This window comes from Passer domesticus, chromosome 1 (assembly GCF_036417665.1).
Source record: "Passer domesticus isolate bPasDom1 chromosome 1, bPasDom1.hap1, whole genome shotgun sequence".
In the NCBI taxonomy this organism is placed as follows: domain Eukaryota; kingdom Metazoa; phylum Chordata; class Aves; order Passeriformes; family Passeridae; genus Passer; species Passer domesticus.
Window position 1 is genome coordinate 87,059,497 of NC_087474.1, and position 27,639 is coordinate 87,087,135.

At 40.5% G+C, this 27,639-nt stretch overlaps 1 protein-coding gene across 3 annotated transcripts in view; it reads right to left on the bottom strand.

Moving 5' to 3' along the window:
* The window catches only part of FBXL7 (F-box and leucine rich repeat protein 7), a 169,998-nt gene extending 143,038 nt beyond the window's left edge, over nucleotides 1-26,960 (bottom strand). The window contains exon 1 of one of the 3 annotated variants that reach the window (XM_064428119.1): nucleotides 26,358-26,960. In XM_064428119.1, coding sequence (XP_064284189.1) covers nucleotides 26,358-26,394 — 37 coding nt within the window. In that variant the 5' untranslated portion in view covers nucleotides 26,395-26,960. Of the gene's footprint in view, nucleotides 1-4,611; nucleotides 4,650-4,972; nucleotides 5,000-26,357 lie in introns of those variants that run through there. The other 2 variants (XM_064428137.1, XM_064428144.1) reach the window with 2 other exon arrangements.
* Between the last annotated feature and the right edge of the window lie 679 nt (nucleotides 26,961-27,639).

Sequence of the window (27,639 nt, forward strand, 5' to 3'; positions counted from 1 at the left end):
TAGCACAACTACTAATTCATAATTTAGCAAAAAGAATAAATGCTATTTGAACATCCATGCTGTCTTGAAAACTCAGAGGTACCTGATTTCTACATATAAATGCACACACAGAGATACATACAGTCAAGAAATGCAAGAGTGTGTCCATTTTTAACATCACTTCAGAAATCCAAGTTGTACAATGCAAGAAGTGCACCAGTATTACTACTGATTTGAAATTCATAGTCTGGGTTTCAGATGTTAGCAAACACCTGAAGGCAAACTTTCTCAATGGTTACTACTTAATCTGCAGTGTTCTGACTTTTTCTTTTGCAATACAGCACACTTTTCTCTGAAGTATAAAACACTCTTATTTGAGCTGAAACCCAACTTCAGAAAGCATCACTACAAAATCTGAAGCTGCAGACAGAGGCATCTATTAATGACAAATATATTTACTAAGTCAGTCCACTCACAAATAACAAAATAAACTTTGAATCTTATAAAGTATTTTAAAATATACATAATTATGTAAGAATGTTTGCCAAAGTGGTTTTGGCACACAAAGGCAGAGACGGATACTGAGCATGTGTCCACTGTTCTAGGTCAGACAGAAAGTTTGATCCATCTCAGAGCTCCACTGACAATGCCCAACAGCAGATGCCTTTTTGGTACAGTTACATCTCACTCTGAAGAAAAGCACACCTCTCAAAAAGGACTTCTATCACACCATTTTCATTTGCTCTTACCTTTAAAAGCACGTACCAACCATTAGTAAATATATGTTTGAAAAGGAACTTTTTTCTTTGAGGAAACAATCACATAAAACTTGATCTGTCGCCATAGTGACCTTTCACTATGTAAGACTATTTCTATTTCAAAGGGATGAATCTCAGCCTCAGTTGTCATTATCCCACTCCACTAGCTTGCAACAGTGCAGAATAACCTTTCTTAAGCACTTTCACAGTCCCCCTTTCCAGAACAGGCACCACTGATACACAACACCTTTAAAAATCAAGACAATGAAAACTACGTACAGGCAGTACCTGACATAAGGGAGGTACTGTTGGCTTGAGATTTATTCACTATTTACCATATCCTGTCCTGCCAACTAAAAACAAAACAGCCAAACAACTCTTCCTTCACAGCCTTCCATTCATCTACTCTCTAGCAACATCCACAGGCACTTTCCCAAGGTACTCTTCAAGCTCATGAAATCTCTAAGTCCTCTTTTAGTCTCTCAGATGAAGCTCTCCGTGATTTAAGTAGTCTACTGGTAGGTAGGCAAATATCTACCAAAACAACTAGTATCAAATACTAGTTGTTTCCTCAAATCTGCTGTTCTATATTTGTCTGACTCTTTCAACAAGAAGATAAGCTCTGGAGGACTGGAATTTTATACTACTGCTGCAATCCAGCAGGAAGAACAACCAACATTTCAATTCTGGAAGTCTGCAGGGAAAGCTGTTTCTCCTATTCCTGGCAAGTGCAAGCAGTTAATATTCTAATTTTCACTGGAAAAACCAGCAGAGAATAAAAAGTCTTCAACTTGATGAAGTACCCACCACAGTGGGTAAAACAAACTGCCAAGTGACATATAACAGGATCCCTGCAAAGGAATGCAGGGTCATGACACACACGATCTTCCACAATGATTTATTCTTTTTAAAAAGTTGTAAAAAATCAGGGAATGAAGTAGGTGGTCATGTCACTCTTCATCCAACAACTCTGCACTGATACAGTGCACTGAAGTAGACAAACTTTCATAACATTGCAAAAACCCACACAAGTATCAGTAACTGATGGATGACTGAGCTGTGCTTGAAAGTGGCTACTTGCTCCTTCTGCACAGGCAGGAGGAAAAGATGCAGCTCACTGAAAACCTTACAGTTCTGCAGATGAGCTTGTTTGCTCCCCATCTGTTCAACCCCTTTTGGTCTCTGCTCAAACTGGAAGAATACCCTCCGGAGAGTGCGATCCCCAGGGTGCATCAGGTTTCTGATGCACGCTGAATGCTGGGTCAGAGCTTGCCTGTGGAGAATGTTTTAATTACATCATGCTGGAATTTGGCAGGAGTCCTGGCATTTAATTAAACAGCCATTTTTTGAAGCAAAGCTCACAGCAGAGCAGACAGAGAGACACAGAGGCCTGACGATGTGCTTCATAGCAGCACTTCCCCTATGGCCCAGTGCCTACTCTGTAAGCACCCCCGACCTACCAGGAACACAACATTTCACATCATCAGATGCCTAAAATCAGGCTAAATGGGGTGGTCTACACCCAGGAGTACGAAAACCACTCACATTTTCCAAGAACAGTGAAAACCATTGTAGACTGAATTCAGGCACATAAAAGCCAATATTAGGAAAAGATGATTTGGGTTCTTCCTAATTGCTTTCCCCCATAAAGAAAGGTCCACAGAGTAGCCATGCCACCATATTTCCCCAGACACTTACAAATATAAGGCCCAACAGGAAGATAAAGAAAAGCAAGCATGATGGTCAGCATTTTTAGGTATTTTTACCTAGAAAGTAACTTTTTCCTGATGTTACAGAGAAAGGCCAGCACCATTTTAACAGTTTGAACAACTCTTACTTTAAAATAGAATCCCCTCCTCTGCTGCCAGGTCCAAAAGATAATTTTAAAACTATATTTCTGGGATCAAGCATTCTAACTTCTAGTTTCAGTAGTTTTTATTTTTTTTTAATCTCTCAGGGATTTGTAACAGTCTGAACATTTGAAAAAGAACCAAGGATGACTCCCCAGTAGCACATCTGTTCTACCTCTGGGAAACAAGACCCATTCCTAGTTCCACAGTCCTGAACAAAAGAGCCTAAAAGGTAGCCTAATGTGTAAAAAACCATTCCCAATATCTCCAAGCATTCCAGTGGCAATTTTCTACAGGTTTTCTGGTTTAGAGAAATATTGCCATTCTGGCCCTCTAAATAGGATATTTTATGCAGATTCTAGTATTATTTCATTGAAAACACTTTCCCTGATGTACAGTAGACTTTCCCCTACCTCCATGCTATGTCATGCTAACAATCCACGGCCAGTTTAGCAATACACTCTTGATCCCTTCTCCTCAGCTAGCTCAAATCAATGAGATGCCTAATAAAAGTTTTATTGTCGTGGTCTCTTTCCTGCACTAGTCAGTATTTTGCACCAGTGAGTTCATGCCATTTCTACTTTTACCACCTCACAAAGTTCTGTCAACATGCTCTGTTAGGGTCCTTTTGCAGTAAGGATGTTTCCCATCATTACACACATTGCTGGTTCATCTAGTTCAAAGTCAATAATGAAAATGTTAGACAAAACAGGTCTCTTAGGAAACATCACCAGTAATACCACCATTGTTGCAATCCCCTCTTGAAAACACCTTACTATGTGCTCTTCACATCAGCCAAAGCTTTGTTCACCTCAAGACATCTCATCTCAGGAGACAGCTTTGCCAGGTCTACTGGCAGTAGGGGAAAAGGAGGTGAGGCAGCCAAGAGCTGCAGCGAGCCTGCAGGTATTGTCCAGTAGAAGACATCACCCTTTGGATGAAGTAACTGCTTTCTGAAGCATTAAACAAACAACACAAGGCAGAGCTGCCTCTCATTAACGAACTAAAACTGGTGTATGCTTGGATTTGATAAAGTTTTACATTAAAATTTGACTTGAGCAAGTTTGAAAACCTAACCCAGCAGCACCACGTCCAACATAATGACAACTATTACCACAAGCATCAAAAAACCTTACAGCTTCCTGTCTGTGAACTGTCAAATATTAAACTTTCTTTGATAGTATTTGGAGAAAAAAGTAAGACACCAAACATGTGACAAATCCATTTTCAAAGGTCTCTTCTCCCTTTAAAAATTCCTTGAAAAAAAAAAATAGAGCAGTTGCCACCAAGACCAAGCTAATCACCCTAAAAAAAAAACAAAAAAAAAAAAACAACAAAAAAACAAAAAAACCACCCCAAGCAAATCCCAACAACTAAAAGAACACCCACAAACCAATAATAGCAATAACTAGCAATAACACCTGCAGCTAAAATAATTGAAATGCTATGAAATTCAAACTACTTGCCTTAAGGCTAACCCATATTTTTACTAATACCTGATCATAGTATACAAGCCCTGTAAAGCCTCAAATATATCAAAAATGGCCATGAGAAGCCATTAAATTGAGCAGTTTCCAAAGCACCTTATAGGGAAGATGGACTTGGGTTGGACTGTCAAGCCTACTGCATGCTCAAACAAATATTTATGGGAATTTGGAAGCTTTTAAAAGTTTCTCTACTGTACACAATATCTGCAGCATAAATTGTTCTCATGACAAGGATATATTTTTCTAAAACATGGCAGCAAACACTAAATTTCAAATTTAATCTGATGTGACACACCAGATTTTAGGTTCTTATATGTGTAGTCATTTTAACTCTGAAGAAACAGACATTTTTAACAAGTAGATGCTAAAATTCTCCACAAAAATCCTCACTACCTCCAGGCTGCAAAATTCATATGACTGTAATGATTTCAAAACACTGCTGAAGACACCTTGGAAGCTGGTATGTATTATGAATGCAATTACTCCTGTCACAATTAATATGTTCCTGGGTCATCAGGCCAGTAATTTCCATTCTACCTAAGCAAGAGGGAAAGGGTGTCCTGATGACCTTCCGCAAACACTTGTTTCTGTACACCACATTTTGGATGAGGCTTCTGGAAACTCTTTCCACCAAAGACCACTGCTAACCTGCTACACATAGAGTAGAGAGAAGTACTGTGTCAGGCAGGGCAGGAAACATCTGAATTGAACAGAGAACCACACGTGCTTATACAAAAACCTACACCACTTAGGGCCCGCAAGGCAGAGGTGTCAGATCTCATCTCAGAAAGTTCTTCCTCTCAATCTCCTTCCATCAAAAAATTATTTAATTACGCATGTTCTAATGAACAATCTGCATTGTTTGGGTACCAGCTATAATCTTTTGGGTTGTACTTACAGCTATGTCAGAATTCTTAAAGAACCACAGAAAGTTCTAACTACAACCTGACTTCATAATGGGTTACAGTATTCTTAATGTCACACATTCCCCAGCTGGCTTACAAACCCACTCAGAACCAGTCACAATGACTGTCTGCATTCCAATGCCAAATTTTATTTTTAAGAATATATATGCTTATATTTCTTTCATTTCAAAGGTTTAAGATTTTCTTTAAAGGATAGCATCTTTAACTTTTTAATTGGGTTACTATATGGAAATTATAGTGAGAATTAGTATTACTAACACTTTACATATCCTTAGGAGACCAGAAACACTTTTCACAGAAACAAAAAGTGTTAAAATTAATGCTAAGTGTTCTCTGCAACTGTCCTGACTGCCTTTAGAAAAACATACTCCTAAGATGCAGCTCTTCATTTTATTTGTAAATACAGGGGTCCAGGTAGTTATCCATATCACCACAGAAACATATAAACATCAAGATTGGAAAAGACCTTAAAGATCATCAGCTCCAACCATGAACCTCACACTGCCAAGCCTAATACTAAATCATAACCCCAAATCCAACATCTACACATCTTTAAAATACCTCCAGGGATGGAGACTCAACCACTTCCCTGGGTACCCTATTCCAGGGCTCGACAATTCTTTCTGTGAAGAAATTTTGCCCAATATCCAATCTAAACCTCCCCTGGCACAACTTGAGGTTATTTGCTCTCATCCTATCACTTGTTACTTGGGAGAAGACACCAACACCAACCTTACTCCACCCTCCTTTCAGGCACTTGTAGAGAGTGGTAAGGTACCCCCAAACCTGCTTTTCTTGAGACTGAACAACCCCAGCTCCCTCAGCTGTTCCTCATAAGACTTGTGCTCCTTTCACCAGCTGTTTCCCTTTTCTGGAGCCTCTCCACTACCTCAATGTCTTTCTTGTTGTGAGGGACCCAAAACTCAACACAGGATTCAAGGTGTGCCCTCACCAGTGGCGGGAGCAGGACGATCACTGTCCTGTCCTTGCCCTGTCCTGCTGGTCACTCTATTGACGATACAGGCCAGGGTGCCACTGGACTTCCTGGCCACCTTGAGAAAAAAATCATATTAAAAAAAGAAGCAATCATGATAACTAGATAACATTTGATGAGTTGGTCAGTTGCACAACTGAATAAACAAATCCCTAGGAATGACAACAAATTACTATCAGGACTTCACACAGACTGCTGTCAACTTGAATAGCAGAAGTCTTAAAATGACTAGAAGGACTGCTTAAGCTTCTGGGTCCTGTGCTTGCCTGTAGATGACTTGGACAAGAACATCAACAGAAACAGAAAACTCATAACAAAAGCAAGCCTCCAAGCAAGGACCCTCTAACAGAAGCCATAACTAAGCAGAAAACAAAACAAAAAATTATATGCTTTGCTTTTAACACTAGCAGAATATTTACCTTGTTTTCCTCAGGAAGTCCAAATGCACTCTTGAAAAAAGTTCTGAAGACCTAGCCACACTGCTACATCTAATTTAGGCTGTCATTTTCTACATTCTGTAGAATCACAGAATATCCTGATCTGAAAGGAACCCACAAGGATCATCAGTCTGTCTCCTGGCCCTGCAGAAGTCCCCTTTAGAATCACACCATGTGCTTGACTATTGCCCAAATTCTTCTTGAACTCTGTCAGGCTGGTGCTGGGACCACTTCCCTGGGGAACTGCTCCAGTGCCCAAACACCCCCTGGGGGAAGAATCTTTTCCTAATATACAATCTACACCTCCCCTGACACAACTTCAAGCCAGTCCTTTGGATCCTGTCACTGGTCAGCATAGAGAAGAGATCAGTGTCTGCCCATCCTCTGCCCCTTATGAGGAAGTTGTAACTGCAATGAGATCTCCCTTTAACCTCCTCCAGGCTGAACAAACCAAGTGACCTCAGCCACTCCTCTAATTGTTTCTTAACAATTTTGTATATGAAGCAAGAACCACATCTTACTATTACTTTTTTGGAACTAACCCTGGCAATTCTCATAACAGCTTTTATTAAAACTTTATTTTCTATATGAATCAATCAGTGACTGGTAAGTCACGCAAGTACTTTAGCTTTTAATAAAGACATGGCATTTAATTAAAAAGTAGTTGAATTGCTTCTGTATTTCCAGAATGACAAAATCAATAGTATACCTAAAATTCATTGCATGTAGATTATAAGCTTCTCAGGCCTAAGTTTCCTCTCTGTTTACCCTGAACAAGTTTCTTCCCATTTGAATCACCTTTTAGAGTTGTTTGCCAATTTGAGATGAACAGTCAGTGTTTCCAGATCCAAGTTGCTCCATTTAATCCAGAGCATCTAGCAGATTCCCTCATGTGGGAAGCAGAGCCATATTGCCTGTGGGTATCTGACATCCAGCTATCAGAAGCTCTTCATGCCAGGAGACAAACACAAACAAATGGGCTGATAACAAGAATTCTTCTTGAGAAAGAGCAGCAGATGCTGTCAGTAAGTAAAGAAACTAAAATATTTAGAGTACTTAGCGTTGTTCTTTTAAGAGCATAGACCAGAAGACAGCAACAGTCCTCATTACGACTAAAGAGAAATATAACCTAAAGAACAAGTCAGAAGAAATCATACCATTAAGACCAGATATTTGTTTAGATTTGGAGCACCCTACCTTGTGATGGGAAAGGCCCTCAGTGTGTATTAGTCCTCTACTGCAGGAAATGCTCACCATACAAAAACCAATATTCAGGAAAAAAAAGGCCTAAGCAGGATTAGATAATTACAAACAGAGACAAGCAAGTTAGGCAGCTTTGAGCCACAGCTGTTGTCAAGATACAAAATCTGCTTTTTGCAGGATTCTGCCAATAATCACAGACAGTAAATGTGTCCATTTGCCTGTCTTCTATCCTTACGGAAGAGGAAACAGACACCACAATTCTATTCTTTTTTTAAACCCCTGGAATAGCTTCAAGTCCATAAAGGAATTCTGCACAAGTTATTTGAAATTCACAGACCAGACCAACTTTAGAAATTTGCTGAAGAAGCAATGACAATTAGCAATGGAATTTCCTCCTGTGCAAAGCTTCTGCATGGATGAGGATCACAGTTTAGACAATTATACCAGCAACAAAAGGGTTCTCCAGTGGTACCTTACCTGATCTGAGGGAACTATTACAGACTAAATTTGAAAATGCCCTTTCCTCTGCATAAACCAAACTAAAACTAAGGGGGCTTACAGCTGTACCCAGCAGGCAGATTGGCTTTCCCTCTAGGTTCACCCTCCGTTTAAAAGGTACTCTCATTGTTCTGAAATAGAGACTTCCAGAAGAACAAGGATACTTTCTACATGCAAACAGATGCTTAGACTCACTGTCATTCTCAGTGAGAGTTTCCCCAATTGGACCCACCAAGTCCAAGTCAGGGCTTGGAGCCACAGTACAGGGTGATATAAGCAAAGTATTTCAGAAAAAGCTATTTCAGGGTAAGACGAACTCAAACAATGATATGCTTCAAAGCTTTTACTGTAAATATAAACCCCTTCCCTTATTGAGAACTATTAAAAACAGATGAACAATAAAAATGCTTATGCAGGAAAAATAAAAAGCTTGGAAAAAGCGCAGCTTTATTTCTTATGGTCTGTAAATCCAATAGTTAGAGATGTACTATACATGTGACAAAACTCCATTTCCAAAACCCTAGAATGGTCTTTCATAGTTCACTGCAAATTCATGGAGCTTCGATTAATTTTGTCATTATGAGAGGAGTAGATCACACAAGTAGGTTAATACACTGTCACTCAGCAAAGCTGCACTACTGGAAGAGGGCTAGAAAAGCAGCTCTATCTTTCCAACAGTCCACCCATCAAATCAAAAGGCTATGAGAATAGGGTTTGTTGAGATTGGGAAAGAGAAGGCTTTGGGGTAACCCAGGTGAAGCCTTTCAGTGCCTGAGGGGAGCTCCCAAGAAAGATGGAGAGGGATTTTTACAAAAGCATGTAGTAGCAGGACAAGGGTGAATTGTTTCAGACTGAGAGCAAGTTTAGGTTAGATATTAGGAAGAAATTCTTTGTGTGGGTGGTGAGGCTGCCCAGAGAAGCTGTGGATGCCCCATCCCTGGAAGTATTCAAGGACAAATTGGATGGAGCTGTGAGCAATCTGGTGAGCAAAAGGTGTCCCTGCTCATGGCAGTGGTGTTGGAACTAGATGATCTTTAAGGTCCCTTCCAATCCAGGCCATTCTGTGACTAAGCAGCAAGGAAAAAAAATTCTCTCTTAATGCAACTTCTCATATTGCTGCTGCTGCTCTGAGGCTCAACCACAAGGTGTCAGAAACAAATGTTTTTAGCTAAACTATAGTGATGAATGATCACAATTTGCAGGATTTCATTTCTAAACACAAAATATGACTGCAGCTTTTCACTTCTACTGACAACTGTAGTCAAGAGAACTGTAGTATTTCAAATAAGGAGCAATGAAGACCTAACAAGAAAAGAGCACCCACTTATCTCTTATTCTTGCTTCAGATACCAGTCACACTTCTAGAATGTACAATTCTAACTTATAGGTTCTGTCTCTTAGCTCTTCACATAATTCCATAAAACTATTCGTTGCTCATAAGCCATGAAGGGTCACCAGGCTACAGGGGTCTCGTTTCAGCCAGTTCATGTATTTTAGGTTCTACGCAAAGGTACTCCCAGGAGTGTCTTTAGAGAAAGCAATCTTTTTTTCTGATTCCTACTTCTCCCACTGCTGATTGCTGCCATAGAGATTTTAATTCAAATCATGGGGGACACACAGAAATACTGTGCAAACCCTGGGTTGTCAGCCTGGAGAGATGATCATCACCTACACAAACAATGCACAACATTTCTTGGGATAAAAGCAAAGGATTAGGATTTAACTCAATGACATAAATACAACAGCACAACATGAAGAGTCCCTTTCCAATGAGAACCCATACGAAAAAGTACTGCTCTGAAAGACAAACCCTCAGCTTCCATGGTACAGAGGAAGGTAAGCAGCCCCGAAGCAGCACATTCTCACAGGTCAGGAACACATCTTGGCTTAGCAGAAGGCATGACAATGAATCCCAAGGAATCAATCACCATTTAAGTTTAGCATCAACCAAAAATAAAAATGTTCAAGTCTAAATAGCATTTTTACATTACACGTGTGCAAACAATATTTTAAGATAAAGGTAGTACTTTGCTATGAATGAGGCATAAAGTACTTTGGAACAATTCATCTTATTGTTATTAAACATTCAAAGAAATTGCAATTCTAGTTTGTTTACTATGGCCAAATGCCCAGATTTAATTTTTTTTTTCACAGATCTGTTTAACCTAAAAATTAGACAGTCTAAGCTGCAAGAAAGCAGAAGGCTGAAAATGCAAAGATATTTGCCTTGAGGTGAGAGGACTTGCAAACCTGGTAGGTTACTTGTCTTTATAGCAACGTAGGAGAACTTTTGCCAAGATTTTAGATTCCCAATAAGTTGGGATAGTACAACATTATTCACCATTTTACAGCAATTTCCGCACTTAGAATATCTGTTCTTAGCATCCTCCACTTTCATCTGCAACTCTAACTAGCAAAAGAAAATAATGACCATTTATTTTAAGTGAAAGTGAGAGAAAATTCTGCCTACAAGTTTTCCTGCTGCTCTGGTACCTTCTTGAGAACTCACCTACAGATTATGGAGATTTGGGGTAAGAGAAATGTTTTTCCCTTCTCTAGCACTGAAACTCTAATTTCATTTCCCCTCAGTTGTTCTAGAATGAAGGAGCCTTGATCCAGTTCTGACACTAGATTTATGAGGAATGTGCACCACAGACCCAGTGGGCAGCAAAGCCCAGTTCTGTAACTCCTAAATTTTCCTTTGCTTCAGAGGAGTTTGCTGGCTGCTGTAATTTAGTTGGCCTTTCCTATTTCCTGTGCCTCTCACAGACAATAAACAGAAATATTCCAGACATTACTTTTTGTCTGGATCCCAAGAAGCATTTTCAAAACAACAAAAGTACTTGCAGTGCCCACTCTCCCACACTTCTCCTCAAAATCACACAGCAGAAGAGAAATACTCAAGAGACAGCCGCGCCATGAAGCAAAGGAAGAATAACCTCTTAGCCACTTCATAATTTACTCAAAAGTGATTAGGAGGTGTAACGGAAAATTCTTCAGGATGCTAAAAACTTCTACACAGTCTGAATGACACCAATGCAGAAAAAAGTACTACCTGAGCTGCACAGAGTCAAGCAGCTGCTGCCACCAACCAACCATCTGCACATGGGAGCACACCCAAGGCTTTACTGGCTTTGCACAGTTACTGAACTATAAGGAACTGTTGTCAGATTTTACAAGAGGGCAGCAGGCAACTGGATTTACTGACTGTAAGGATCTAAGGATCAGAGAATCAGACAACTGATGCTCACCTCTCAGATCACATTAAGATGAATCCAGATTAATTTTAGACTGGAGTTTGCTTTCAGCTGCAGAGAAACAATTTGAGAGGCAGCTCCTGAAGGAGTGATACCAGATTTGACCCAAAATTACGAACAAATTCCTTTGGCAGCTTCTAGATTGATTCCTTACCTGTTCTGTTTATAACTTCATTTAAACATTCAAAGCCCTACCTGGAACAATGGTAGCATCTTTCTTACCTATTCTTAATTGTTTCCAACATAGTCACAGAGCTTACATAGTAGTTTAGACAGCAAGATAGCACAGGAAGTAATTCAAGTGGCAAACTCCCTTTAAAATACTTTTGAAAACCATTGTGCCACTTATCTAAATGGGGTTATCTATCTATACAGTGTTACCTGATCATAAATCCATTATCCTTCAGAAAAAAAATCCTTGTTTAAGTGGCAAAGCAATGACAAAACATAAGATAGGGAGAGTCGTTCATTTACTCTTCATGACTGGCGTAATCTCTTCAGAGATGTTTTCTCATGTCTAGTGTAAAAAAAGAGTAAACCTTCAAGAAAAAAAAACAAAACAAAAAAACAGTGATACTCTTTCCAACTTCCTTGGCAATCACTGAAGGATCATCTGATATGCCAGGCCCTTGAGATGCCTTGGACTATTGCCAAACAGGAAAGAATATTAAGCTACTGTACTTCTTTTTACCTATTGCACAAGAGAAAAAGCCAAGTCAGTCCTTTATTGAATGGAAGACAGCAACAAATCTGTTAAAGTTCATCAAAGCTGAACATCATTGCACATTGTGGAGCTGTGATTGCTCCACTTCACAGCAGTTACTCTGCCACTGCTCAGATGCAGTATCCCTGTCTCCTCCAACACTAAACATTCCACCAAAAATTCCTAGGGGAATACCCAGCTTATTGCAGCTGTTACTCAGCAAACTAAGAACACATTACACCAATAAAAGAATTTTAATTCACCAGCTTTCCAGAGGGCACAGCCCTGCTGAAGGGTAGGGTTGTCACATTTCACTGGGTCAGGTCAATGCACCACATTAATATATATTGACACCAAGCATTAGTGTTATGGTAAATTGTTTATAAAATATGCAATTAGTTGATTTCTGGTCTGCTGGAAACCAGAATTATCAGGGCTCAGCTGACGCATTTCAGAAGATAGCCAGGATTTAATGACTTTCCTGGCTAACTAATGTGGCTAGACAGTCTCAAGGAAAGTACAGTGGTCTGGTTTCCAATCTCCCTAACACATTTCATTCTTGCATTATTTGTGCTTGGTTTTTTGCATCTTTTTCTAAAGTACATTGTCCTTATCTGAATATTGCATTTCAAATTTAAAAAGTTAAAAAATACAGTTCAATTCCTCAGATGAAATTTTCAGAAATAAGCTGTCCTTTTTAGATCACAAAAATCAGTGCTGGTTACACAACACTGAAAATCATAGCCTTAACTCTTCAAAGCCATTTCACTAGAACTAAATTGAAAAACTCTTTGAGGATTCTCATTGGAATTCTAGAGCTTAAAATTTTAGAAATTCCATTAACCTAGCACATATAATAAGAAGAACTAGAGGCTCAAACAATGTTGTAGATACCTTTTTTTTTAAAGACAGACTACACAGTGAAACAAAAAGGTCAAAGTATTAACAACACTGTGTAGTATGAATATACATTTCCAGTACAGAAATTAAAATTAAGGCCTGTTGCCTTAGTAAATGTTTTGTTCAGGTCTTTTTATTCTCATCATACATTTTTGATTTCTGCAAAGCTGTATTATTACTTGTGTGCAGTCTGGGTATCACTAACAAAGAACTTCAGCTCTCCGGCATACAAATGCAAAGCCAACATACAAGAATTAACATATTAAGATTTTTTTAAAAAAACTTTTCGTGGCTTCATCATGAAAGACGACTTAAAAAAAATATTAAGTCCTTATTAAAACACCCTTTTTTAAAAAGCAGTAGCTCTTGTTCCAAAGGAAAGAGGCTCAGCTACAGTACAAGATAAGGTTCTTCTCTCAAAACTGAAGCAAACTCAGTTTTGGTATTGCTGTAGAACAGAATAGCAGAGAAGAATTCGTGTAATTCACTATTCCTCCACCATTCTCTATCATCCAAAAATACACCATTAGGAACATCTAGTTCACAGATAACTCACTAGTGAAACAGATTTGCTTATTATCCCTAAAGTATTGATTTTTATTTTTATTTTTTTTAATTTAAGCCAAGTTTCTATTGGGTACCTGATAAACATCTCTTCTATGGCCCAGGAAAAAACACACACCTTTCCACTGCAGCTCCACCTCTTTGGACTTTCAGCTCTAAGACTCAAGACTCTAGAATATGTAATTGAGTTTATAATGGGAGTTTTTTTCCTGAAACTGCCTGTGGTCAAGTCTACAAAAAAGAAAGTTTTACATCAGTCCTACTGATTTTACAGGGATTTTGTTCACACTTCATACCCATCAGCAGGCATCTACAGGGTTAAAGCAAGATTGTGTGACGATCCTTCTTCCCCCACGTGCATAGTTAAAGATCTGACCTTGGCTTGAAAATACATCCTGAATCAACAGAACCCTTCACAATTTGTCTTATATTTTCTCAAAACCATGGCTGGCTATCATGAGCAACAAGGCTGTTATCAGTATGACTCAATTAACAAAAAGCCCAGGCTCTGTGTTCTACCTACCACTTTTCTTTCAGTCAAGTGCCAATACCTCAGTTAGGATGAAAATTGAAGAAAACATGGGTAGGAATAATTGACGCTTAAAAGGCACAAACCACACAACCACTGACAGCAAACTGCTGTGTGAAAGGCTCCTGTGTCTGACTAGACTTGTTCTGGTTTAGACTCTAATCCTGGGGAAGCTGAACTTCACTTTCTAGGAATGTTTTTGCTCAAGTAGGGACTTAATGAAGAAACCCTACACTTCAGTGACAGACATGGCAAGGCAAAGGGCAGCAGGAGATCTTATCCACAGAAGGGCAAGAATTTGTTTTCCATAGAAAATGAGGCCTGGCAAAACGAAAGCAGGAAACCCAGAATGGAACAGATCTGCAACATTCAGTGTGTTCTACTTCTGCTGCCAAATCCTGTGGTCAAAAAAAAAAAAAGGTAAGTGATAAGGATGTTCAATTCCACTTCATTACCATTTCCATTACACATGCTATGGAAACATGTCCCATTATAAAGATGCTGGGCAGTCATTACAGTTCAGCTCTTGCAGAGACAAATACAACTTGCCATACTATCTACTTTCATGATGAAAAGCAAATTACACCGTTATCAAAGACCTAAATCAAAACAACATTTGAATCAATAAATTCCTGGACAAGCAAAGAGAAACTAGTCCTTCCCCTTATTCAGAGTTTCTGTGCAACCTCTCAATAAATTGTAAGCCAATTCAAAGTTGAATTATTTTTTAGATACAAGAAAAGCGCTTAAATAGAGCCTTTTAAAACCAGGGTTAAAGCAGGAAAAATTAGTAATTGTTTTAGGGAGAGGAAGTCTCACATTCACCTTTGTTCCACTAGTTCCTGGCAAGAGAAATAAATACTCACCACAAGCATTTGTGTTTTTCCATAAAGACAACCACGCAGGGTAACAAAAGGTACACCCACAGGGGAGTAAAGAGCAATAATTTCCCAAGAGAAATGAAGACATAAGCAAAATATTCTGCTCCTGCTTAACTGAGTGCCAAAGAAAATTTTAGACTGGACTATGCTGTCTAGTCTATACATACAAATGGAAAGAAAAACAGTTTTAAAAAGTCACCCCTAAAATTTCATGTTGGAACATTTTGACTCATGCACTGTGGCTATAGTTCTGATACCACAGAACCTTCTACCTTTCTAGAAAGTTACCCCCCCTCCCATACAGAATAAATGTTCAAGAAATAGAGCATTAACAGGTGAATTACCCTAGAGGTAGCTTTTTTGGTACTAAAATCAAAATGCAAATTCAACTGCCAAGTAGCATCACACATAGCAATGCCCAAAACCCATTGTATTGTATATACCTTTAGTTTTAAATAGAATACTCTAAACTGAGAAGCATCTACTGGCGCTTCAGAAGATTAAAATTACCCACGTTGTCTGGTAGTGAGTGCTTCACAAAGGAAATTTAAGACGATTTGATCATTTCACATATGAAAAATAAGGCATTTCATCTAAACTTGAATATTAACCTTCCATAACTAAAATGGGGGATTTAACTCATCTTTGATTCCATCCTAGAACACATGGAAAGAAGCAAACCTTTACACCAGTAGAATAAGGATTACTGACAAGGATTTTTACCAGTCATGGCTACATCAATTTGAATACGGCAGAAGTGATTTTTTCTTATTATTATTACCACAACTTACTTAATTAAAGTAACAATCTTAATTGTCTAGGAGAGCACAAAAATGTTATTCTGGGCTAGCTGTTCCTCCTGAAGCAAGCAAAACTCCATGGAAGAAGCTTTTATGAAAAGCACAGACCATTGCTGCTGCCAGAAACAGCAACAAAAATCACAGAGCCAGATTCTACCACCACAACTCTTGGGAGTATTCTTCTTATTTCATCTGTTCTCTGCCAAGAGAAAGTGTAGTCATCAAGAAACTGCGAGTTTCTTTATCCAGTAGAAATGAAGACTTTTAGCATAAATATATAAGGTAAAAATAAATTATAGCTGAAAAACTCCAAACCAGCTGTAGACACAAGTTTACAGAGTACTGTTTAGAGATACTCAACTACTGTAATACAGTGTTCACACTTGCCAGAACTTGCTACAGCTGAACTCTATTGCTTCTGAAAGCCCAGTAGTAGCTTTTCTAAACATAAGGAACCAGTAGAAGTACAGGAAGATTGAGCAAGGGAACATTTAACCAAACTGGACACACACAAATCCATAAGATCTGATGGAGTGCACTGGTCATGGCTGTGTGGTCTGGCCAAGGTCAATCAATTACTGCAGGAAGGTCATGGTGATCAGGAGAGGTTCATGAGAACTGGACAAAAGCAAAACACGCCCCTGTCTCTAGAACAGTTTGGAGGACAATCTTGAGAGCCACACGCTGGTCAGCCTCACCTCAATCCAGGACAAGTGACAGAGCTTCCTGGAAAATACTTCCAAGCCAAGAAGGCGATGGGAAGTCATTATCAGGGATTTACAAGTAGAAGTAATTCTTGCCCAACCTGACAGACATCAATAAGGAAATGACTGGCACTAGGGGAATACACGAGTGGTTTATCCTGACTTCAGCAACTTCCCAACTTTTGTTTTCCGTAGCACCTTCACAGACATATGGATGAAGCACAGTCTAGCTAAGTGGACAGTGAAACAAACTGAAAACTGACTAACTTTCATAAAGATAGACCAGGCAGAAAGATACTCAGAGCTAGAACACTTTACTCTGGAGTTGAAGGGACTCAGACAAAATCTTATCATTGTATATAAATACCTGGACAAGGGAGAGAGTGGAGTAAAGAACACAGAATCTTCTCAGTGAGAGCCATTGAACAGACAAGAGGCAAGAGTCACAAATTAATATATAAGATTTCCATTTAAACACTAAAGCTTTTTTTTCTTCTTTTAAAACCTGCAGGTGACTGAGCACTGGAACAGACTGTTCAAGGGCACTGTAATATCCTCAGGGGCATTGTCATATCTTCATCTTTGGAGGTGCTAAGAAATATGATGGCACAATATTCTGTGTAACCTGCTCTACTTGGCTTCATTTTGAGCAGCAGGTTGGATTAGAGATCTCCAGAGGTGTCATTTCCAATCTTTGGATTTGTGTACTTCAGGTCCTGTAGACATTAAAATATGGCAAAGGGTTGATTGGAAAAGGCTGTAATGTAATTTTACAGTCTGTACACAACCCCACTAACAGTCTAGTATACCAAAACAATAAAAATTCCACAGCTAGAGGCTCTGGAGTAAGAGCACCCATGTTCTCAAACCACACTAAAAATAGATGAGGACCTTCAGGCTTGTTGGCTACAAAAGAGGACAGCCACTCATGAACCTGAGAAGGATAGTCAGCTGCTAGATATTCTTGATGCAGAAGAGCCTACACTTAGCTACAACTTGATGCTAGCATGGCTAACTGGAATTGAAATCCTGCTGCTACAGGCTTTTCTCATACCTCTTTAGTATATCCTGAAGTTCCAAAAATTCTAAAAGCTCAAGTTGTACATCAACAATTTTCACCACATAATTAAGCAATAGCTTACTGTTTCCACAACCTTATTTGAAAAAAGGTTAAGCATGACCACAGCTGGAGTACTGCATCTGGTTCTGGAGACCATAGCACAGGAAAGCCATGGACCTGTTGGAACAAGTCCAGAGGAGGACCACAAAAATTTATCAGGGTGCTGGAGTACATCTTTTATGAGGACAGGCTGAAAAAGTTGGGTCTGTTTAGCCTGGAGACGAGAAGACTCCTGTAAGACCTTACTGCAACCTTTCCATACTTAAAGAGAGCTTATAAGATGGGGACAGACTTTCTAGTAGGCCTGTTGTGATAGCACAAGGGGTACTGGTTTTAAACTAAAAGATTTAGACCGGATATCAGGAAAAATTATTTTACAGTGACAGTAGTGAAACACTGGAACAAGTTGTACAGTAAGGCGGTGGATACCCCATCCATACATAAAATGGTCAGGTTGGAAGGTGCTGTGAGCAACCTGAAGCTCATTGCAGGGGGATTGAGCTACATGGCATTTAAAAGGTCCCTTCCAATCCAAACTACTCCACAATTCCATGTTGATGCCACAAGCAGCTTACTTATAAAGTGTAAAAGAAAAGGCAAATGAAAAACTGGAATAGAAATACATTTTACTAGGTACTACAGAAAAAACCCAAAAACATCTGTTGAGTACATCTGTTGGTGATCAGCTGTTGACCTTGCTATCTTGCACTCCAGTGATGAAGAAGATCAAGTACTGCCATCACTTCACCAGGGACAAAATAGTACAAGAGCCACAAGCACCATAAGAAACTCTCAAATAAATGTACTTTGTCTTCATCTGTTTCCACAATAGCCTTATTATCTCTCAAGGATAGGATTTAAACAAAATACTCACCCTGAGTAATTATAACACAAGAAAAAATTTCCCAGTTTCTCTTCTCTGTGCAGCCACTTACACAGAAAGAGGATTTTGTGCAATCTGGCAACAAAATAGCATCTGAGCCTTAAATAGATGGCATGCTTCTCCAATATGCGTGCAGTCATACAAACAATAAAAGACTGGACTCCCCACCAGCTGACAAGACTACACTTGTCATGTGACAACTAGACTTGATACAAATTCTATTTTTACTGTGAAACAAGGCTGTGTGACTTGATTAAAAGAGGTTCTTCCTAATTAACTATCATTGAAATTATGTCAGTGGTTTTGCAGTCCTCTTTCTTTCTCAAAAAAAAAAAAAAAAGACAGCTAACCTCATAATTGCTCCTTTTATAATACCATCTGCGAATTTCTTTTGGTTTTCTTTTTGCAGGAGCAAAGAAGGAAATTGAGGAAGATAATTTTTAAAGTAGATTCACTGAAAAGAGTATTAAATCACCTTCCTCCAAGCTAATGCTGCTTGAAAAGACTTCAATATAGCATTACTGCAACTATTATACACATTTGTACACAAATCGCTCAGGAAGAAAAGTGCCACGTGATTTCGGATGTTGATTTGACAAATTTATGTGTTGCAGACAGGAATTTCCTGATCCAAAACATGGGCATGAAAAAGAGCTTCCTGTTGCTCACTTTACTCCAAGGGTAGAAAAGGGTAAAAAATCCCCGAGATACAACAATTTTTTCCCCCATTTACTTAAGGCAGAGATCACAAAAGTATGTAGGGCAAAGAGACCTATTTTGGCAACAAATTACTTTTGTTGTGTTTGGATACTGGCACAGAGTTGGAAACTTTTCCTTAAATACCTGCTCGGACACAGCCAACTCAAGTACAACATCAAGATGGTAACAACTCCTTTATGCTTCAACTCCTTTAAGAGGTCTCACACAAACCTGTTCTCAATGCCATGTTGGTGCTAGAAGGCACACAAGTAGATTTGGAACTAAAATGAGAGGTATGATCAGAGAGAACTAACAGCTTTTTTCCCTCTCAAGGTCAGCTACAACACTATGAGTTCTCAACCTAAATGGTACTTGAATAATGAAGTCCTGCAGCTCACCTATCCCATCACAAGCTGCACATCTATACACATGGAAAGTGTTGCATATTTCTTCTTCTCATCAACAAAAACCAGGTTTTATTGGGAGCCCACCACCTGTTTTTCAGCTTTTGAAGGTCAGTACTCCTTAATGAAATAGTTGCCCTGATTTAGCAAAGCACATGTCCTGTATTAAAAAATAGGGCATAGCTAACTATGAAATGAAGAGCAGAAATAAACCACTTGTGCATTTCAGCCTTCAAATGTCATCCACTGCCTTCTGCCAATCACTTTCCTAACACAAACAAGACACACGAAGGAGCAAACCAATTCCTAGTTAGGAATTGTTCACACAAGTAAGGAATCTAGAAGTGGCCAAAGGACTGAAACTGCCAGAAAACCAAGTTTGCTGAGGAGTTTTTTGGGGTTAGCGGTTTAGACTTAAAACTGCTCGCCAAATTCGGACTATATGTTGATTTTTGGTTTTTTCCCCTCACAAGGAATGATATAGTATCCACTTCAGTTTGGATTTTATGAAGTCCAGTTTGGTAGAAGGATGTTCAAATTCAGTTTACAAAAGTTACCAAAGCAGTCTTGTCTCCTTCCATGCCTTTGGTGAGTGGGCAAAAGAAGCATAAGGATATGCAAGTCCTGGACTCCTACTACCTTAGCTGAGACAGGTCTGCTGGAAGCTTTCCATGTCATGCATCCCCAGCTTCAAAGTTTATTCAGACCTCTGACTGGCACCCAGTTAACTTTTTTTTTTTTAATTAATCAGAAGAGCATCCAGTTAATCTTGCACCATGCAAAGCTATCTAGTCAAAGACAACTCCCTAGAGTACAGTTAGTTAGCTAGTATCTACTAAAAAAAAAAATCCTCCATTGTCCCAGAAGCATTTTATGAAAGAATAACATTTTAAGAAATAACATGGATGTTTCTCCCACAAATCTGTAGCTGTGTGCATGTGTATAAACACACATTTACATTACACAAAGGCTAGTCATTTTTTTAGAAAAGAAAATTCTGTTTTATGGAAAACTGACAGCAGCAGAGCAGCTCAGTTAAGTGCTGTGTCCGACCCTCCTCCTGCCCCTGCCATGTGATCTAGACAATAACATGCAACATAAGCACTGAGCTTAGAGCAAATTTACTTTTTGGAGACAAATTGAGTAAACATAAAATACACACAATCATTTTGCATTGCTCAGTTGACAGTTACATAAAAAATGAACATCATAAGCAGCATTTTTGAAGATTACTTTTGGTTAAGAGCAGTTGGCCACTGTCAGACTGCAAATTCCCTTTTAAAAAAACAACACTGCTTGAAGGACTGACATTGGAATACTGCTATACTTCCAGTCCCAAATTTGTTGTTAGGAGGCAAGTCTCATCTCTCTGAAGGTAGCTGAGTGGAATTCAGCCACAGGTAAAATGCAAGAACTGACACTGGTCAAGCACCAAAAAGCAGAACACAATCATATAAGTAAGTGCAATGCCAAAAGCACTATTAAGCAGCACCTTAATGTTCACAGTAGTCACATGGATGTTAAGGCTAAGAAAATAAACAAAAAAACCGCCCATCAGAACAGTAAAGTAAGACAGCAGTGAGTGTGATGTACTAAACTTCATGTTTAACAGGTCAAATAGATATGTGTAAATGCAACTCAGGCATCAAAACAAGCGGAGGAAAAAAATGTACAGCCTAGGAGCTTTTGAGTACCCAACTTGATGAGACTCTTCACTTGACTCTGGGAACCGCATGGTAGAAAATAATAAATACCAGAAAGAAAAACTGTCATTGCTTCTGAAGATGCAGTACACAGGGAAGACACCTCAGAGGGGTGTCACAATTTTGTAATTAAATAATGTAGTAAAAGCTACTTTATTGCCTTTTCCACCCCTTACCCTCATTAAAATTTCCCACGAGGCTTCACAGATTCTAACCACCAATATAAATAATTGGTAAATGATTATGATTCAACTCTTTAAACAAAAGAGCACAAGACTACCATGTTATACACTTTTTCACAGCTGACATACGCACTGCATGTGAAGTAAATCCAGCACCACTTTGTGAAGAAAGAAATCCAAAGATATGGCAAAATCTATAGGTCATCAATGCCAGAACTTTTGGATGAACAAGATTTCCATACACAACCTCAGTTCTGTCAGAACACGTACCATCACCAAATGAGCAGAGATTTATTTTGAGCATTCACAATGAGTTGGTGTCCAACAGCACCTTCAAGAAAAAGTCTGAAAGCCTGGCAGACCTTGACCAAGTTTCCCAGCTGAAGGGACAGATTTGAGAGAGTAACGTCCTCCAAAATGAACACAGACTGACCCATTTCTCCATAGGCCTACATGCTGGTAATTCCTGGGAAGTTTTAGCTACTGTACACCTGGTCACACATCATAATTAACAACACCTTTGTGCTGTACTTTGTAGCAACTGTATCTCTTGAGAAAGGTAGATTTCTGTGCTGGTGCTTACTTGAGCAGAACACTGGGATATACGCAGGAATTCTCCCTCCAAGTGGTTTGTGAATAGAAAACATGACAAATAAAAGTCTGAAGAAGGAACATTCTCAAACTAAGAACAGAGTAAAAGTTATTCCTAAAGAGTTTACATTAAAATCTTCCCACATATAAATATTCAGATTCAAAAAGAAAAAGTTTGTCAGCAAGGCTTATGATTCAGAAAGGATGCTGATTTCCTTGTCTAAGGGGCTGTTCCACCTATTTCTTGCATAGTTTCCTCTATTTTTTCCCTGCCATCCTCTGTTCTCTACAGAACCAGCAGGCTCCTGTGTTACACCAAGTCTTTCATAATACATTTCAGCTGGTCAAGTGGAGCTCATTGTCACCAATCCTCTCTAGACCAGTTTCTGGATGGAGAAAGTGCAGGAGATGCCCAAAGAAAGTTTTATCCACAACTGCAGGATTCTGGACAGTTGACTTATTAAAAATACATTCCTTCATCTGGTCTGAACATCGGTATTGTCAAAATTTTGTACCATTATTTAGATCTTCTCAAATTTGACTGGTTCTCAGGTCTCAGTTTAATGAAGAAGTCACTTGTGAAGAAAACATGTTGAAAATTTATTTTGCAAAGCAGCAATTTCACCTCAGTGCCACAGCTTCCTTTCATATGCAATAACACAGATTATTCCTCCAACTCCTATCACAAAGCCAATTCCCTTGTACTACAGAAGCCTGCAGTTTTAAAGTCCTTCCCTCGAGGATGAGAAACTGCCTCAGGTGGTATGAGGGACAGCATCCAGTTAACTTCTTCCCAAAGGTCCCATGCCAACAGCTGGCACTACCATCAGTACCCACCTAGCCTCATGCCCAGCACAGAAGGTTTTTCTGGGCAGAAACATTAAAGAAACACTGCCAAGTGTTTCAACTTGGCAATAGTTAAAGAACAACATCCTTCAATTCAGTCCCTCACCTGTGATGATGAGTAGTGTCTTGTTTGGTCAGCTGCTACAGCATTACATTTTAAGGCAGGTCCTTAAACAGAACACCTGACCTTTGACAGCTTCAACAACAAAAGGCTGCTCTGTCCACTGTCAGATACAAGGCCTCCTCTTATTTAAAAACCAAGCAAGGAGCTAAATAAGTGAAAGTAGAATGATTTATCCCCATGGCAAGAAAGTCAAAGACAGCAGAAAGAGTCTTGCTAGGGTAACTGATGATTTCCATCAGTTTATCTGTGTAGGCAAAAGCCCTACAAGTTCTGCTCCATCATAAAGCAGATTTCTTGCTCCAGTGATCTATTAGCATCAGTAGCACTGTTCAAACACAACTGCTGGAACACATTCAGAAAGACTCATCTCAAGCTTTAACACGTCAGTCTGAATCTACTGCATACTACAACAAATCTCAAGCTCCTGAGATCTCAAACTCCACATATTTCCATCTGCCTTAAAAAAATTATTGCAAAAATTCAACTGAAAACTAGGAAAGAAATCTTGTATTTAATATTTTACATTTAAAAATAGGTAAATTCGTACAAAGTTATTAATTTATCTATATTAATTTATTATAATTTCTTAAATTATCATTGTGTTCATATGCCAAAAAACATGACATGATTTTTCAGGTAAGCAATTTTATCTACATTTAAGCTTCACCCAGAGCAAGTTTTAGTCTTAGAAAAATAAATTAATGGAAAACAAACACATTAATGGCACTGTCAATTATACACCAGACTCTATATTCTGATTTAGACTCCTCAAACATGTAACTGTCCAGTGCATCTTAACATGACAATTGTAGCTTCTGATAAAATCACATTCCATAAAGCCTTGGCCAACCAAATAAATAAAGGCAGTCCAGTGTAGTTTATGTGATCAGTCACAAACACTTAGGTTCCTGAGATTATTGCATACACAGCACAGATGTGAATTTCAAAAAAAGTTTATTACTGGTAGTGTAACAATGTAGCAATCCATGTAACACCCAATTTCCTGGTCATAAAAGGTCTCTATTTTAGAAGCGGTATCTTGAGCAAGAGTTATCCTTGCCCTAATGTATTTGTTCAACATCGAGATGAGATCCAATTTGGGCAAATTAATGAAGCTCTGCAGCTCCATAGCAGATAAGAAGGAAAGCTGTGTGAAAAAAACCTAGCCATTTTAAAAATCATTTGCAGTTGTCTTCCTGAAATCCCACCTAAAATATCAGCAAGCAGTAAATGGTAAAACACCTTTCAAGAAGCTCAGCTAACAAAGCTACTGTTCTCCACCCTTAAAATGACATACCATAGTGCAGCATCAACCTACAAAGCACAATAGGCTAAAAACTGTGTACCACAGATGCCACTCAATGAACTTCCAAATGGATATTCAGGTTGCTCTTAAAGTATACAGAAAATGTTGTTACCCCCCACCTGGGAGCACAATCACATCCTACTGAAAAGGAACTTTTTACAACAATTAAGTGGTTCATTTGCCAAAGGCACCAAAAGCCCCAGTAGATTACGGGGGGGGGGGGGGGGGGGGGAAGTCTCTCTTTATCAGGTTTAGATTTATTCTCCTCTGTATCACTCAGTAAACAAAACTAGTATGAGAGTTTCTCCAAGTTTCTCAGTAACTTATGATGTTCACATAATATCATCATAACATGATGATGTATGTAGAAGTTACCAGGAAACATGATCTATGAGGCACATTGATGATGATGTTTTGGTCATAGGGCTTGGGGATTTTTTAGACTAATTTTAACTTTAAACCACTATTCTACCTAATTCTCAAGACAGGTAATGGTCTGCACTGCAAAGATTAATTTGCCACATGTAGTCTGCACCCCCAGGATCCAATCTCCACTCTGAATGAAGGAGAGAGGTGAACTAAGAACACCCAATCCTGCTGTACCTCACAGTGCCTATCAGGTCCTTCTGGAACAGTTAATCTCCCCTTCAGTGAGAGCTGCAAAAGACTCTGTGTCAGCCACATCCCTCCCCAAAAACTGTCCATTTATTGAAGCAATAATACTCCTCTGAATTCACAAGAAAAATCAGGCACGCATCCACACCTTCCATTGAGGTAAACACCTCCCAGCAGCATGACCAGAACCATCAACCATGACCCTTTCAACTCTGCTGAAAAACTAAGATTTCCCCTTTCAGAAGGAAACCAAAGAGACTTTGATTGCAACTTCCGGACTCACACCATTTATGCAGGAGTTTTTCTAGTGATGGTATCAATTGACTGAAACCCCACGACAGGAAGAATATCTTTATCTTAAAGCATCTGACTTCATCAACTCTTCAAAAAGCAGAGCTCATTTGGCAATAAATGAAAGGAACGGCAGAATATGCTCTAGAAGTGGCGTCTTTCCCCTTCCCTTTACACAATCTTCATGCATATTTTGGATGCAAGAGGTGTATTCTTTGGCAGTTGCCGTCTGAACTCGCAAAGAGCAGACCTCAAAATCATCTCCCTCGCTCCACCTACAAACGCTCAACAATAAAAAGGGGGTGGTGGTGATCCTACACAGCCGCCCAATATGCCAAGGGGAAGGCATACATCCTACAGAGTTGCCTAAATACTTGGAGGGCAATTCATATAGAAGGCAGCTAGAAGTTAAAGAAAGCTTACAACTAGCTGGCAGGAAGACAAACTTTCTGTACTTGCCATTGGTTTGCCTGACACCAGCTGACTGTTCCAGTAGTCCTTCACACCAGAAGCAAAGCAGCTGAAATTCATCCCTGATGCAGCTCCAGCGAGACTAATAGGTTTCCACAAGAACGAATCAGGCCCTGTATATCTAAAACCAAGCCCACTAAAGTTTCACTGAAGCGAAATTGCAGGAGTACAATCTATGGATAACAGCTGGAGAACATTAACTCTCCCCCCAACCCTTGCCGGAGTTAATTTTTTTCTTTCTGTTCAGACAGGAAGCAGTCATATAGCATACTGCATAATATAAGGATCCTGGGATATAAAGACGAGTAGAAAAGGATTACAAAGAGCGCTCTACAACTTTTTAGCGAAGTTAACACTGCCGTAACCCCCGAGCTGCCTTCGAACAGCAAGCCGCGTCGCTGCCTCGACATCACGAGCTGAGACAGCATTTAAACTCCTTTAGTTTAAACCCAGCGAAAAAATAAAATAAAATAAAATAAATAAAAGTTAAGGGTGTTTTTAAGGGGCGCAGCGGGAGACTGTGTCGCGGATCCGGGCGGGAGCCGTCCCGGCTGGAGAGAGGAGGATCCCGCCCGGCGCCCCCAGCCCGGTCACCCCTCCCCGGCCGGGACCCCCGCTGCTCCAGCACCCCTCCTGCCGCCCCCCGGCTCACCCTCGCTGCCGTACTGCTTGCCATTGTTCGCGCCCATCCTGCCGCCTTCATGCTCGTCGCCGCTTTCCCACGCCGCCGCTCAGCATCTCTGCCGCGGGGCGCCCAGCGGCCGCGGCTGGCGGGGTGCAGCGGGAAGAGCCCCCAAAAGCGCTCACGGCGACATGCCCGAAGCAGCCTTGCAACTTCCTCCGCTTCTTCTCGGGTGGCCGACACCCTCCCTTCCACACCTCGCCAAAAAAAAAAAAAAAAAAAAAAGGGGCAAAAAAACCAAAAAAACAAACAAACAAAAAAACCACCCAAGAACAACAAAATCTGTAAAAGAGAAAGAATCAAAAATGCGATGTATCGGTGCGCCCACCCCGCCCCGGTTTCCAGCCGGGGTGTCCGGGCCAGGATAGGCGGCTCCAGTTATAATCCACAAGCAGGACGGGCGGGACGGCCTCCGGGCGCTGGCTCCACCGCCCCGCGGCTGGCGCTCGGCTCCTCCGATACTTCAGCGCCGCTCCGCCTTCCTCCTCTCCTCCTCCTCCTCGCAGCCCTGCCGCTGCCGCCGCCTCCCCCGGGAGGCCGCCGCCAGCCACTTGTTGCCCGGGGCGGGAGCAGAGGGAGCCTCGGCCGCAGACTTTTGTTAGCGGCAGGCGCCTCCTCCCGGCGCCCAGCGCCGCCGGGCCGGGGAGGGAGGGGATGGGATGGGATGGAGGGAGGATGGAGCCCGCAGCCGGCCCCGGCCCTTAAAGACACAGCGCCCGGCACGGGGGCTCCCCCGGCCGCTGTCCCAGCGCGGCGGGATGGCTGCGGGGGCTGCTCGCAGAGACCCGCCCGGGGCGGCCCTGCCCCGGTGTCCTTCCGAGCGCAGGACGGGGTCTCTGCGGTCAGCGCCTTCGCCGCACCCCCGACCCCGCGCAGCTCAGCCGGGGGCTGACAGAAAGGCTCCGTGTGTAGGAGGGAGCCGCGCAGCGGGGACGCTTACTCCTCGTTCGCTCCCGCTGCTCCGGAGTTCGAGCTGTTTTCTCCTTGCAAATGGTATTCCCGCAGTCACTCAGTTCCAGGGAATCACTGCTGGCCTTTGCTGCCGCATCGAAGAAAAAATATCGAAATGTTGAACATCCCCCAAATTTGTTCTTCAGGGATATGCTATAGGGATATATCTCATCTCTTGGGATGAGATGCTTCTATTTAATTCAGCTGTCTTAAAAAATCAGTTTCTGCTTCTTTCACCTCAAAAGATAGACTCTTACGCCACTGGGACTGTCAGGGATAGTGGACGTCGTTAACAGGGTAG